Source organism: Suricata suricatta, chromosome 11 (assembly GCF_006229205.1).
Source record: "Suricata suricatta isolate VVHF042 chromosome 11, meerkat_22Aug2017_6uvM2_HiC, whole genome shotgun sequence".
Lineage (NCBI taxonomy): Eukaryota > Metazoa > Chordata > Mammalia > Carnivora > Herpestidae > Suricata > Suricata suricatta.
This window is the reverse complement of record NC_043710.1, coordinates 1,609,837-1,624,552: the sequence shown is the minus strand read 5'-3', so window position 1 is coordinate 1,624,552 and position 14,716 is coordinate 1,609,837. Positions and strand designations below refer to the sequence as shown.

The window sequence follows — 14,716 nt, the reverse complement described above, 5'->3', positions numbered from 1 at the left end:
CACGTGCTGCGGGGAAGGCGCCCCAGCTGAGCCGGAGGGAAGGCGCCAGGCGGCAGGTGCAGCGACCTCGAACCAGGCGGCCGGGCGGGCGGTCGGGTAGGGCCTTTACCAGAGGGAGGGGATAAAGAGGTAAAGGGGGGCGCCCTAGGGCATGCTGGGACTGACCCTCTTAGTGACCGGAGGGCAGCCTGTTAGCTCTTCCTCCAACACTTGAGCCCTGCCACCCCCTCCCCTTTGCCCACCCTTTGGCTCTGTGAGTGGAGAAATATGCGGCGGGCTCTGCGCCCACTAGGGGCATCAGACGTGGGAGGCACGCCGGGGCCATGGAGGGTCAGGGGCGGCCCAGTGGGAGCCCTGCTGTGGGGGCGGTGGAGGCTGCTGGAGGTGTCTGTCCAGGTGCAGGTGGGGTTTGACCACTGGGCAGGTCGTGGCGGGGTGTTCTCAAGGTTCGTGCAGAATGGGTGTCTTGTCCTTCTCGCCCTCTGCCCCAGGCTGCCACTGTGCCAGTGGGTCTCCCTGGTGCGGGTGAGTGTAGAGGTGGGATGGGATCAGGTTCGCCAGGTCCTCCACACTGCCCCTGGCACTTGGTTCTCTGCACATTGGGGTGCAGAAGGGGAGGATGGGGAGGGTCCAGAAAAAATAGCCCAAGGCGGAGGGAAAAGTGCCTGCTCATCATGTCGGGGCAGGTAACTTACAAGACACCCCCCAGGTCTTCACTGAGCACCCCCAGCTGACGGATTTCACGTACCCCCTCTCCAGAAAACCAGCTCTTGGCGGATCCAGTGTAGTTCTGGCCCTTGGCCCCGCCTGCCCTCTGCTGGGGTGCTGCCCGCACACAGCCAACAGTTCGTGTCTGCAGAAAAATGAATGAAGTGGGTCCCAGCCAGTGCCGGGCACTTCCGAGACTCCAGGCCGGCGCTAGGGAGCCTCTCTGGGAAGTTCAATACTTCGGCTACAGTCCCGGCAGACAGCCAGAGGGAGGCGGAGAGTCAGCCTCCCCGGGGCCCCAGGGGACAGGCCGGGGCACACAGCAGCCATTCAGCCAGCCGCATGAGTGAATGAGCCGTGTCTGCGCACCCACATCCCGAGCCGGAGGAGGAAGACGGTGTTGGAAGGGCCCGGAGAGAAGGGGGGAAGCACGTTTGGATCCATCTCCCACGAAGCCGACAGGAATCATTCCTGAATGGCTCAGAAGCTTGAACGGGAAAGTCGAAGTGAAGTCAGGCGGATTCAGTAAGAAAGGTTTGGGGAATTCTGCCACCACCTGTAAGCAGGGAAAATGGGTCCCATTGTGCTTGAAATCGAGACAATGCCTGCAATTAGCAAGGTCAAAAAGACAAAGGAGCAGCCGGAAGGAGATTTACAACTCACATCACAGGTAAAGGGCTGATACCACCCACTGGTCTAGGACAACGGAGGTGGGACCGAGACAGACAGCTTCCGGAAAAGGAGGCCCAAGACGGGAAGGGTTCCTAGGAAAAGGGGTTCGAGGTCTTTGCACTTAGGAAAAAATGGCCGACGTCACTTGGGACAAGAAAAATACAAATGGAGAGTACATTCTGACACCACTGCTCACCTATCTGATTGGCGCAAGTCCAGACCTTCGATGGGGCACACATTCCGCGGGCAAGGAGGCAGGGCACCCGCACATCGTCTGGGGGCCCCGGGGCCCAGCCCTGGCAGCAACAGCACGTGTGCCCACTGACCCCTGGCGTTAGTTCTGGGTCCGGGAATGACCCAGAGACCCGGGGCGGGGGAGGGCGGTGGATAGAAAATGGTGCGCACGTGGGCTGCGCATCGCTATGCTGGGTGTATCAGCAAAACACGGGGAATGACGTCCCTCAGTTAGTTGAACTGGGCCGTGCGTCCACACAATGTCGCCATTATCGATGTTTTCACTAGCACTCAAAGGACAAAGGAACTCCAAGGCCACCTTGTTAACTGATGTGAGCGTTGTTACTTTGGGATTAGGTGTAGGATGTTAAATTCCTTAGGAAACGGGACTTTGAGTGTAAAAAATAGAAGCTTAACAATCAAGCAAGCGCAGATCGATCCTTAGATTGGAATCGGAATCGGAAACACCGGCATAATCTGCTGTGCTACTTTATCTGAAAACAAGTGGCTTTCCCGCCCGCCCGGGGAATTTGAGCGGGAGACGGAGGGGAGGAGGATCCTGGCGGAGCCCGTGAGGACAGCGGGGACAGCGGGGCCACCGGCTGGGACCGAGTGCAGAAGAGACTGCGGCGTGCGTGTCCCGCCCGCCTTTTCTGAGCCGCAGGGGAGGAGAGGCCGGGTGCTGGAGGAGTGCATGCGCTGCTTCCGGTGCGACTGTGCCAGGGCGGGAGTCACTTTGAAGTAGCCGGCAGGGAGGGTGGGGAGGCCGGGTACAGATTAGACCCACCGGCCTCTGAATTGGCCATTGTTGAGCTGGCGGCCGGTAAGGCCGTGACACGGCCAAGTTTACCTTCGTGTTTGCTTCCAGATTTCTTAGAATACGTTGCCACCCGAGCACATGGAGAGGCTTCTTGGAGGGCCTGGGGCTCAGGGGTGGGACAGCAGGGGGCTGTGGGCATGCCCTGAGCCACACAGGAGCCTGCTCTGGAGGTCCTGGGCGGCGGCACGGGAGGCCGGCCATGGGGCTGCCCGGAGCTCCCTGCATGCCCCGCCTGGGGGAGGACCCAGGACTCAGGCCCTTCCTTCCGTGGGGCCACCTGGCAGCCACCGTGGGAGGAGCCTGGGCTGGTCAGAGACACTTGGGTAAACTGAGGCTGGGGAAGGGTGGGCGCGTGGCTGCCGCGAAGTCTGTGGCCCCGGGGGAGACACCACCAGAGGCTTCCTGGCTGGCGGCCTTCAGCTCCATCTTTGATCCAGCCTCGCTGATCACCAGGCACACCGATCATGCAGGGGCCACGGAGATGTGTGCGGGGGGACTGAGGTGAGCAGGCAGTGGACAGAGAGGCCAGGGGAGGGGGAGGGCAGGTTGCTGAGGGTGACCCCCCAGAGAGGGTCTGGGGGGGACACATCCACAAAGACCCTTTCCAGGCCCTTCAGCTAATTTGAGAGGTATCTGCATGCAGTGGGCATTTAGTGCAGAATGATGGATGTGGGGGGGGCGGGGAGAAGGGGGTTCCTGGGGGGCGGGGAGAAGGGGGCAGCTGCCATTGCTTTGTCTTCCTCAAGCTAACCAGTCCCTCCAAAGCCGGTCCTCCGCCAGCACGTGTCCCTGGGGGCACGACAGGACCCCTGGGGACTGTGGCTCTGCCTTGCCCAGCCGCACACGCACACGCAGCCTGGCACGGAGTCCTGTCTGCGCCGCCCACCAGGCACCCCGCCCCCGGGCCAGGGCACCCAGCTGCAGGGCACGGAATTGCTTAGGACCCCCTCGCGGATGCGCGCGCAGGGGGTCTAGGTGGGGCCCAGGAATCGGCATTTCGGTGGGTTCCCTTTCTCCCGGCAGGGGACACTGAGGACCCCCAAGTCTGGGCACCGCGCTAGGACAGAGGTCAGAGGGGAGTCCTTCCCGAGTTGCCTGCATCTGTCCTGTTCCTGGGCCGTGTGTCCCTCCACAGAGGCGAGCGGCTCCGACCGCATGCCTGCCTTGGCAGGTCTCACAGCCAAGCTGGACGCGCCATCAGCGCACGGGCACCACTGAGGCAGGAGACGACACCCCCCCACCTCCTGGCCCAGACCCTGCATTCACTGCCCCAGCTCACGGCCCCTCTCCCTTCCAAGGCACTGGGCTGGGAGCTGTGTGTATGCACGTGTGTGCACAGCGTGTGTGCAAGCACATTGTGCATGTGGGCATGCATATGTGTTCTACCCGTCTTGTGGGGGGCACACGCGTGTGTGCCTGTGAGCCCGCACGAGCCCTCCCAGGACCCCAAAGGGCCGGGAGATGCCCTGGAGAAGGGCAGCCTTGGAGCAACGGCCGGACCTGGTGGGCTCGGGGGAAAGAGGAGCCCAGAAGGGACACCCTGGGACACCCACCACCCTGTCAGAGTTGGGGCAAGGAGCCCCCCTGCACCCCCGCCCTCCAGCGACGCGGTCACTTGCTGGCTGGGCCCTGCCGGCAGAGTCACACACCCACACTCACCCGCCCAGCCCAGGACACGGAGCCCTGCCCGGCGTCCCGTGGGCGAGCAGGGAGCTCCCCGAGTGTTTTCTTAGGTCTGAGGTTAGGTCATCTGACGTCACAGCCTCCCCAGCTCCTCTCCTGCTCCCCGTTCTGGGGCTGGGTCACAGCGCAGCCTGGGGGCGGCCCCTTGGCGCACTCGCCAGGGCTCAGGTTCTGACGGAGCGAACGTTTCACACGAGTTTGGGGCCGCTGGCACTAGCTTTGTGCTGGGGGTTCAGCTTGTTCTGCAAGAACCCGGGGCCCCTCCAGTCCCCCCACCAGCCTCTGAGCCTCCTTCCCCTTCGGAGAGGGCCCAAGGTCCTGGCGACCAGCGTCCAAGGCGGCCGGAGCCGGGCAGGGTCTCCCTGGCAGGGGCCCTGGCCAGCACTCCCTCTGGGTACGAAGCCAGCGTTGGGATCCGGGGCCGGCCTCCAGCGGCCAGGGCTGCCGTGTGACGTGCCTGTGCCGGGAATTTGCACCCACTACTTGCAAAATGAACACAACCCCTCCAACTGTTGTAAGGGTGTGCAATCCCGTGCCCTTTGGTGACCTCACCCCCAAAACATGCCCTCCAGTCGCTCAACCTCATGCTTTGCTTTCCTGTGTGACCTGATAGGGCGCAGTCTGGGGCTCTCCAAGCCAGGTGGGGCCCCGGGGGCACACCCCTGCCTGGCAGTGAGGTCCAGGAGCCGGTGTGCCCCACTTCTGATCACCAACATGTGAGACATCCCCCCCAGGCATCACGGGGCACCCACCGCCCACGGCCTCAGCCGACCCTCCCCTAGGAGCCTTGGTGGTGCCTGTTCTCAGGGCCCCTGATAAGTGATCGGGCCCCTCCTCGCTGGAGACTCAGGTGGGTGTCCCCGGCCACCTGGAGAATGGAGGGGGACGCCTGGGCTAGGCGGTCTGTCCTCTGAGGCCGCAGCGGGCAGTTTTCTGGCCAGGGTCCTTATCCACTTGGCTGGTGCTGCTCGCCTGGCACTTGAGCCAACAGGCGGGCCCTCTGAAGCTGCCCCTGGGGCCCATCTCGGAGCCAGAGCCAGACTGGGCCTCGGCCAAGAGTGGGGCAGGTGAGCAGGTCAGGCCCAAGACTGGCGGGGAGGCCAGGTGACGGAGCCAGCAGCAAAGCCGGGATGAACGGAGGAGGACGAAGCAGGGTGACTCAGTCACCCAGCAGCATTTACTGGGCGCCTACTGAGTTCCCCGCCTCCCTCGGCTGTGGTGTGCGGGAGACCAGCGGAGCGGAAGGCCGGGCCTTGCCTGTGGGAGTGGCGATTTCATCCGTGAGGCACACAGACCAAGGGAGAAACCACATGAGCACCTCACACACTGCACACGGTGTCTCGCCCGGCCCCTCCCCTGCTCCCCTCCACAGCTGCCCAGAGCCTGTGAGAGAGCCCTTTTCACCAGCATGTGGGGCCCCTGGGGGCTGAGACTGACTCGTTCAACTCTGAGTCGAGGTGTCCAAGAGAAGGCAGTGAATGCTGAGGGGGCGGCCGAAGAGGCCTGAGTGCAGGGGCAGGTGGGTGGGTGGGCCAAGGAAGGGACAGATGGATGGACAGACGCGTGGTCAAGGGAGGGTGGATGGACTGGTGGGTTAGTGGAAAAGTGGGCAGGTGGATGAACAGAATGGATGGACAGAGAAATGGACGGGTAGATGAATGAGTGGATGGGGGGATGGGTGGACAGAGGAATAAACAGATGTGTAGGTGGATGGGTGTGTGGATGGACAGAGGAATGGACAGATAGATGAGTAGATGGATGGATGGATGGATGGACAGAGGAATGGACAGATAGATGAGTAGGTGGATGGATGGATGGATGGACAGAGGAATGGACAGATAGATGAGTAGGTGGATGGATGGATGGATGGACAGAGGAATGGACAGATAGATGAGTAGGTGGATGGATGGACAGACTGAGGAATGGAGGAATACACAGATGAATGAGGGTGGGTGGATGGACAGATAGATGGATGAGTCATGATGGGTGGGTAGATGGGTGAGTTGGACGGATGAACAGATAGATGGGTGGTGGGACAGACTGGTGGGCGGAAGGCCTGGTGGATGGATGGGGGAGGGGCATATGGACCACCTTCCTTCAGTCGTTTGCACGAGTGTTTCACGTCTGCTTGAATAAATCCTACAATCCCTGTTTCTCCCCACCTCTTCCCACAGTCATTTTCAGTTTATTTTATTTTTGAGAGAGACAGAGTGAGCAAGAAGGGAGAAGGGCAGAGGGAGTCAGAGTCCGAACCAGACTCCACGCTCGGCAAAACCCTGGGATCGTGACCCGAGCTGAAATCAAGAGCTGGACCCCAAGTGCCTCCTCTTTTCTTTGGTTCCGATGTGTCCCGTTGTTCACTGTGTGTGCCTCGCCGGACACCCGGCGCGGTGCCAGCGGGGAGGGTGGCGTGTGGGTGGGGGCGCCGTGGGGCGCGGGAGGTGGGGAGTCCGCAGAGGCCCGTGTGGAACAGACCTTGCCGAGCCCGGTGAGGGAAGGACCTGCAGGGCCGGGGTCCTCTGACCTGAGGCCACATCTGCAGCTCCAGCCACACCCGCAGGACACGACCTGTGTGCCCGCAGACACCTGGTGGGCGCAGAGACACACGCACACCCTCTGGGCCCTGCCCCTGACGCTCACCAGCCTGGGGCTCCGGGGCGCAGGGGGCGGGGCTCCGGCCAGCCCCAGGACTCAGGGCTGTGCTCCGGACACTGTCCCGGCCACAGGTGGTGGAACTGCGTCCTTGGTTTGCACCTGGACCCGGTTGTTAGGGAGCGTCCCCTGGCAGCCCCGTCCCCTCACAGGAGTCCGTGCACGGGCAGGACGCGGGTGCCCGGGGAGCCCCTTCCCTGGGCCCAGCCCCCCGCGGGGACACTGCTCCTGCGGCCCAGGGAAGGGCTGCTCTGCTATTTGCAGTTCGGCCTTTGACCGCCAAGCACCCCTGAGGGGAGAGATGGGCGTATCCCTTCCTGCAGCTCCTGAAAGCTCTGGAAGGGAAGGCGGGAAGGAGAGGGTGTGAGCCTCGGCCACACCCCCAGGCGTCCCTCCCTGCCTCTGTTCCAGGGCACACCCTCGTCCAGGGTGGGTGGAAACGCTGGCCCCCGGCAGAGAGGCGGCCAACTGTGGGTGCTGCCGCGAGGCCTCGCTGCCACCCTCTGTCCCCTCCGTTCCCAGTCCCTGCTCCTGGGGACGGAGGCGACAGTCAAGGATCCGCCTGCCGGACACGGGGTCCTGGCGGAGATCCCGATGGTCACTCAGGAGGACCCTGGCCGTGGCTGTGGGGGCTGAGGACCCTGGAGGTGCAGCTTCGGAACCTCGGTGCCATGTGACAGGAAGGGGGTGGCCGGGTCTGCAGACCTGGGGAGCCAGGGGCAGGATGCCGTTCTGCTTTGTGGCAGGAAGTGAGCCGGGGCTGCTCCGCATGGGGGGCCCTTAACCTGGGCTCTCGGCCTCCACTGCGGGCACTTGGGCTGCCCTCCACCCCTTGTGGGGACCAGGGAAGGACCCGCCCTGTCTGCAGGTCCCCTGGGCCTCACGCAGACCGAAGGAGGCTCAGGGAGGAGGAGACCCAGGGCCGGGGGGTTGGGGGGGCGGCTCTCGCACTACAAAGAGGAGCGAAGGAGGGACGGAGGCCGCGGGGGCCCCCGCAGATGGTCGCCGGCGGCAGCCAGCGCCCTGGGGTGGGCTGCTCACGGGGCCACGGGAGGGCTGGAGCCCACCTGCGCCCCCGGCCTCCCTCCCAGGCCTCGGCCGCGGCTCTGTGGGTCTCTGGGGTCGGTCTGCCGGTCCAGGGACAGAGGCCTGGGGGGCTGGTCCTCTCTGCCACCTGGTCCCTTCCCCAGAGGAGGTGTCCTGTGAACTCAGTCCCATCCTGGGCGGCTCAGACGTCCCTCCGGCAGCACCCTCCCCCTGCGCGGAGGGAGGCGCCCCCGCCTGAGCAGAGCGTGCCCCCCACCGCCTGCCCCAGACACTGAGACCTGCTCCCCGTCCTGTCTTGGCACAGGGGACCTCACGCACAGACACAGCCCTGCACGCTCGCTGGGTCCCCCACTCACTCGTTTGCTCCCCAGCAGCTTTGGCTCCGAGCCCCGGGGACAGCAGTGGACACAGAGGCTGACAGTCCTGATCAGGAAGCAGATCTGTGACAAACAAGCCTGTGACGGGTCACTTCCGAGGGCCAGGCTCCCTGGAGAAGAGCACCAGGAAATGTGGAAGAGAGACGCAGGGCAGGACCCCGTGCTGGCAGGGCAGAGATGGGGGATAGCAGAAGGGAGGTGAAGACAGGGAGCAGGGCGGAGTCCTGATGGCTGGAGAGAGGGAGGTGTGCGGTGGGCAGGGGAGGGGCTGGCAGGGGCCACTGGCAGGTTACGGTGCTCTATTTCGATAATAGGGAGTCACAGAGGGTTATAGGCAGGAAAGGAGCATGGCCTGATCCTGGGCCGTTGTGGCTGGGGCGGGGTGTCCGGGAGGCAGAGGTGGAGGGGGAGGAGGGGCAGGATGGGAACAGAGGAAGGGAGGGGGCAGACCACGTGCCCCTGCCCCACAAGCTCACCATCCACCTCCCCGACACCGGCAGGACCTCCGGTGGGCCTGGGCCCCAGGCTGGCAGGGCAGGCGTGAGCCCAGGCTGGTCACCGAGTTGGGGAGTGGCCCACAGACCCCCCCCCATTTTCCCAGGGCTGTCGTCTGACCCTGTGCACACGGCCGCTCCCCTTCAGAATCTGGTGCACAGGGTCTCGGCCCCGAGGGCTTGTGGGTTCCGCTTACCTGGGGTCCATTATTTCCTGAGGGACCTCAGAAAGCCCCCAGCCTCCCTGGGCGGGCTCCCAGCAAAGCTAGGGGACGAGCCTGGGCCATGAGCTGGGCCCTCACGCCCAGGGGCAAAGCTGGCTTCCACTGTCTGGACCACCTGGGCCACCCCGACCCTGCGTGCGGTCCTGGGGCGCCCTCTGGTGGCTGATGGGTCAGACTGGAGAGGCCTGAGGGGTCCCAGAGGGCAGGGCCTGGATGCTGTCCCCTCCCCTCCCCCAGCTCAGGAAACGAGGCGTCCCTGGGAGGCGGTCCGGGGAGGGGGGCCCTGAGGGTGTCGTTGGGGAAGGAGCATAGAGAAGTGTCGTCCGGCCCCTGTTCTCACGTGTGACCCAGAACCTCAGAAGCTGGGTTTTCAGGTGCCCATTTTTCAGAGGAACAGAGGCCCGGAGAGGATGGGGAGCCTGACAGATAGGTGGGTGTGGGCCCGGAGGGGAGGGGCAGCCTCTCACCTCGGGTCCCGGAGACCATGCACACCCCTGGGTCAGCCACCCCCCTGCTGGGCAGAGAAACGGGGCTGTGTCTGCTGCGACAAGGGCTGGACTTGCCCCCGGCCCCAGGCCACGCCAGGGTGTAGGCTGTGGAGGGCATGACTGCCAGCGAGGTGGCCTGGCAGCCTCCCCCTCCGCGGGGCCACCTGTGGACCTGCCTGAGGTCCGGCCGGGAAAGGCTGGCCCTCAGCGCCTGGGGAGGTTTCGGCCACAGCAGGCCTGCGGTCCCCCGGGCGGGGGTCAGGTGGTGCCCGTGTCGGTCACGGCATTGGCTGCCCGGGTGCCGGGTGTGGCAGGTGGGGCGGAGGAGGAGCCAGGGCCGGCTGCAGGTGCCTCGTCTGGTGAGCGCCCCTGCTCTGCATCTCGGCTGCAGCCGCACGTCCGGGCACCAGGGAGAAGGCAGGCAGGTAGGTGCCCTAAGCTGCTGGCCTCCAGGTGGCACAGGGAGGGGGCTGTGGCCACATCCCTGACTCTCATCCCCCGGTCTACAGCCTGGAGAGGATTCTGCCTTTCTGGGGTGGTGTCCAAGGCAGGGGGGTAGGAAGGGGCCACCCCAGTCCGAAAGCCAGTGCTTCGGGCAGGTCCAGGCTGGCAGGGTGGCCCCAAGGCCCTGGGTCTTGGACTTTGGGGCAGCGTCTGCCCAAGCAGCCAGGAGAGGAGGCTGGGGCTCCAAGCCGGCGCCTGTTTAGGTGAGGCTCACCCACATTGCCATCCCTCTGACCCACGGCCTCCACACTGGCCTCACTTGGCAGGCAGAGGGGCCACAGCACTGACCACTGGCCTGCTGAGCTCGGTGGGGCCTGCCTGGTGCCTTCTCACTGCTGGTCACTCCCTGCATCTCATGGAGGAATAGTTGGGCCCAGAGAGTCAGAGGGGCTGGCCCACGGTCACACAGCTAGGGCAGGAGCTGGGCCTGGACCCCTGGGGCCTGGGTGCCTGGCTGTGTCCAGGCTGGGGCCCCTGATGGCCTCTGAGAAGGGGTGGCCGTTTCCCACCCCCAAGCGAGAGCCCCCAGTACCCTTGCTGCCAGGGCTGGAGACTTTGCCTCAGTTTCCCCAACCAAGATTTGTGGGGTGGGATTCCGACCGAGGGTTGTATAGGACCCTCCCAGCATCCCCGACCCCCCCTCCCCTCTAGGAGCAAGGACAGCTGCTCATGCAAATCCTGCCTTTTTGCATGACCCACCCACTTGGTGGCCCCATTTGCCTGGCGCCCGGCTCAGGGCCCAGATGCCTGTGCGGCCCCCAGGCTGGGGTGCGGGGTGCGGGGTGGTGGTGGTGCCCCCAGGGACGCGAGGCTGACACTCCAGACTCCTGCTCAGGACCACCTGTCCAGTCAGGAGGACCGAGGCCTGGGGGGAGGAGCTCTGCACCTCACCGCCTGCACCTTGGGGTTGAGGAACGTCCCCCAGAAACTCACAGTGTGACTCATCTGGATATAGCGTCATTGCAGGTGTAGTGAAGATCGGGTCACCAGGGGTAAGGTGGCCCCATCCCGTAACCAGTGTCCCTGTGAGATGAGGGACACTTAGACACAGACACAAGAAGACAGAGGCAGAGGCTGGAAGGACGTGGCCACAGCCCAGGGACACCTGGAGCTTCTGGGAGCTGGAGGGGGTGGGGAGGACCCTCCCTAAAGCCTCTGGAGGGAGCACGGCCCTCTGAGCTCAGGACCTCGGGCTCCTGAGCAGGGGGTGAGCAGAGCCCTGTGGCTCTGAGCCGCCCGCTCTGCTGGACTCGGTCACAGCTTCCCTGGTGACATTCTGCACACAGCCAGCCTTGTCCCCGACACCAGCCTCTTATTAAAAGTCAATAATCCCCAGCTCGGAAAGGCCACATTCAAATCCAGCCCAGGCTCCTGCTGGGGGGAGGGGGGGAGCCAGGGCGATCTGCATCCCTCCCGCCCCTGGGGCGCCAGCCCCGCCCAGACGCAGGGCCCCCCCACCCCAGGCCTGGGGTCTGACACCAGCAAGGCTCGCCCGGCTGTGGCCCCCGGTGTCTGTGGCTGCAGGAGTGGCCGGGCGGCCGGGACAGATCACCACACAGTGTGCGTCTCCCTGTCGGGGCATCAGGGACCTGCTCACCCCCTGAAGCCTCGAGGGGGGGTCCCGCCTCGCTTCCTCCAGCTTCTGGGGCTCCAGGTGCTGCTGGGCGCGTGCCCTCGCCGCTCAGCCTCTGCCTGCGTGGTCCCCTGGGCTTCCCCCCTCTTCTTAGGAGGACACCCCCCTGGGCCGGGGCCACCATAATGCCCACGTCCTGACGTGACCGTGTTTGCAGAGGTTCCGTTCACAGGGGCCAGGAGTTAGGACTCGGACGTGTGTTTCTGGCGGATGTGGGGGGGACTCTGGAGCCTGTGGGACCGTGACCACCACCACCATCCCTTCCTGTGTATGCAGGTGGCCCCTCTCCAGGAAACAAAGGGTGGTCTGGCCAGGGAGCCCCCTTTTACCAAAGGACGCACCCCAGGGATAGAGGGCCGGCGGGCTGCCGCGGACAGGCTGGGAGCTGACTCAGCGGCTGGGGTCTGCCGACACCCCCACTTGGACAGGGGGGTGTGGAGCCAAGGGTGGGGGGAGGCTGGGCCCCACAAGGTGGGTGTCGAAGGGCCAGGGCCGCTCACCTGTCCAGAAACGAGGGCCCGTGGGCTCTGGGGGGGCCCGGGTCCTGCAGGCTCACTCCCGGTGTTGAATTTGCAGAGAAAACCAGGGAGATGTGAGCTGGGGTGGGGGAGACACTGGGGGTGCCGGCAGTCAGGCAGGCCACTGGGACCCAGCTCCTGGTCACACAGGCCAGTCCCGGGCCCCCAGCCCTCCGTCCTGGCCGAGTGCGGTGGGGCAGCTGGCCGCAAGGAGATGGTCAGACGCAGCGTAGGGCGCCGGGACTGGGGCGCGCCAGGAGCTCGGTGGGAAAGCCTGGGGCAGGGCCTTCCCCGCCCTGGGGCCTCCTGGCAAGGAGAGGTGGTGGGTCACCCCCCCGCCCCCTCCCCTAGCCCCCCTGCACCTGAGCTGTGTGCACCAGCCTGCCCCTCTCGCCTACACCCCCTCTCTGCCCGGGCACTCCAGGGTGACTGTCCTGTGCTGGGGGTGCAGGGGGGCAGACTGCGTGTCCACAAGCCCAGGAGACTTTCGGGTTTCTAGGACGCCCCGCCCCCAGAGCCTCCGGAGAAGTGGTCACTGGAGAGCCGGCCCGAGACGCCGGAGGGGTGAGGAGCAGGGCCGGGGTGCACCCCCGCCCCGCTGGGAAGGGGTGGAGCGTGAGAGGCTACGCCGCTGGTTTGCAGATGTCGCAGGGAGGCCTGGGGGGCACTGGGGCAGAGCCAGCAGGGCTGCAGGGGGAGGGCTGGCGTCCCGCAGGGAGGGAGGGGGACAAGGTTTGCCTCTCACGCCCTTGGAGGTGGGCTCTGTCCCTACAGAGAGGTCCTCATGTGGGATGCCGTGGGCCCCCGCCCTGGTAGCCCCAGGGCTGCCGGACGGGAGCGGGCACCGGGCCCGCGCCAGGGCGAGATCGAATTCGGAGGGTCTGGGAAGAAGCGGGGCAAGGTAAGGGCTGCGCTCCCCTGTGCTGAGGCTCCTCCCCTCCCCTGTGCTGAGGCTCGCCTCCCCTCTCCCCTGTGCTGAGGCTTGCCCCCCTCTCCTGTGCTGAGGCTCACCACCCCCCTCCTCTGTGCTGAGGCTCGCCTCCCCTCTCCCCTGTGCTGAGGCTCGCCTCCCCTCCCCTGTGCTGAGGCTCACCACCCCCCTCCTCTGTGCTGAGGCTCGCCTTCACCCTCCCCTGTGCTGAGGCTCGCCTCCCCTCCCCTGTGCTGAGGCTCACCCCCCCACCCCCGCCTTGTTGGAACTCCTGAGCCCCCCCCGCCCCTCGCCCTGCACACTGAGCACCGGGCGCCTGATCGCCTCCAGAACAGGCTGTTGTCAGAGCCTCCAGGAGCGACGGTGCCCTCTGGCCTCCCCCGCACTCCCACGCATGGCACAGCCAGGACCCCTGCTCTGTGCGCCCCACGCCGCCCCATCATGGAGAGGGAAGTGAGGCCCAGACAGGAGTCAGGGCCGCCCACCTGAGCCCTGGCTCCCCGCCGCCCCTCTGCCCCTCAACAGGGTCAGCGTCCCCTGATGCTGGCTGCTCCCCATGCTCAGCACCCCACGCCCAGTGCCCCGTGCCCAGCACCCCCCATGCCCAGTGTGCCTTTGCTCACCAACTCCTGTGCCCAGCACCCCCACACACACCTGCCCTGCAGTTCGTGAAGGTTCCAAGCAGCGTGTCCCCCTCCATGCTCTTCGACCTCCTGCTGACTGAGTGGCACCTACCGGCCCCCAACCTCGTGGTGTCCCTGGTGGGCGAGGAGCGCTCGTTTGCCATGAAGTCCTGGCTGCGGGACGTCCTGCGCAAGGGGCTGGTGAAGGCGGCGCAGAGCACAGGTGAGGCCCCGCCCAGCCCCGAGCCCCTGCCGCTGGGCCTCCCCCCTGCAGCCTGCTGGGGAGCAGCGGAGGGGCCAGGGTCCCCCTGGGGTGCAGCCCACGCCGCAGGCCTTGGCAGGACGCCCCCCGCGCCCCAGGGCCCCACCACGCCCTCGGCCTCCCTCGGGGGAGCGGCCTGGCCGGACAGTGGCTGGGTCAGAAGCTTGTTACTGGGCTTTACGTCCAGGCCAGCGGGGCCTGCAGACAGGCCGGCGCGAGGATGGGGGTTTCCGGAGCCCCTCACCGCGGGGCCCCTGCGCTGCACAAGGGCCTGCCTACCCGACGAGGCCCAGGGCTCTGCGCTCCGGTCCGGCACAGGCAATGGATGGAGCTGTGGCCTGCGGTCCGGGGGCAGGGGGGCAGCTCCCGGCCGACCCCTGCAGGCGGGAGCGGGGCTGGGGCTCCGGCGGACCGGGGCTCCCGGCCCCCCCTGCACACTGAACCCCCTGCCGCAGGAGCCTGGGTCCTGACCAGCGCGCTCCGCGTGGGCCTCGCCCGGTATGTGGCACAGGCCGTGCGTGACCACTCGCTGGCCAGCAGGTCCACCAAGGCCCGCGTAGTGGCCATTGGCGTGGCCTCGCTGGGCCGCGTCCTGCACCGTCAGCTTCTGGACGATGCACAGGTAAGCGTCCGTGTGGGAGCCCGAGCCGCTAGCAAGTTGGACCTGGGGGGTGGGGCCCGTGGCCCCCAGATACACCCACGCCAGGGTGGGAGCTACATCGAGGAAGCCACCAACGCGCTCTCGAAGGCTGGCCACACCCCACCGCCCGCTGCCCACCAGTTATTTGGCAAACCCAAGGCCCTCCACATGCCAGGCCAGCTCTTACCCTGGGGGCTCGCGGGCTC

General features: G+C 65.9%; 2 protein-coding genes across 2 annotated transcripts in view; one reads left to right on the top strand and one right to left on the bottom strand.

Moving 5' to 3' along the window:
* KCNQ1 (potassium voltage-gated channel subfamily Q member 1) overlaps window positions 1-9,517 on the bottom strand; it is a 287,385-nt gene extending 277,868 nt beyond the window's left edge. Inside the window, exons 1-5 of the mRNA XM_029957250.1 lie at window positions 9,379-9,517; window positions 8,173-8,303; window positions 7,654-7,719; window positions 749-853; window positions 4-103 (exon numbers count right to left, since the gene is read on the bottom strand). Coding sequence (XP_029813110.1) covers window positions 4-103; window positions 749-853; window positions 7,654-7,719; window positions 8,173-8,303; window positions 9,379-9,517 — 541 coding nt within the window. The remainder of the gene's footprint in view (window positions 1-3; window positions 104-748; window positions 854-7,653; window positions 7,720-8,172; window positions 8,304-9,378) is intronic.
* A 3,311-nt stretch (window positions 9,518-12,828) lies between these two features.
* The window catches only part of LOC115306711 (transient receptor potential cation channel subfamily M member 5-like), an 11,079-nt gene continuing 9,191 nt past the window's right edge, over window positions 12,829-14,716 (top strand). Inside the window, exons 1-3 of the mRNA XM_029957248.1 lie at window positions 12,829-12,955; window positions 13,651-13,831; window positions 14,326-14,704. Coding sequence (XP_029813108.1) covers window positions 12,839-12,955; window positions 13,651-13,831; window positions 14,326-14,704 — 677 coding nt within the window. The 5' untranslated portion in view covers window positions 12,829-12,838. The remainder of the gene's footprint in view (window positions 12,956-13,650; window positions 13,832-14,325; window positions 14,705-14,716) is intronic.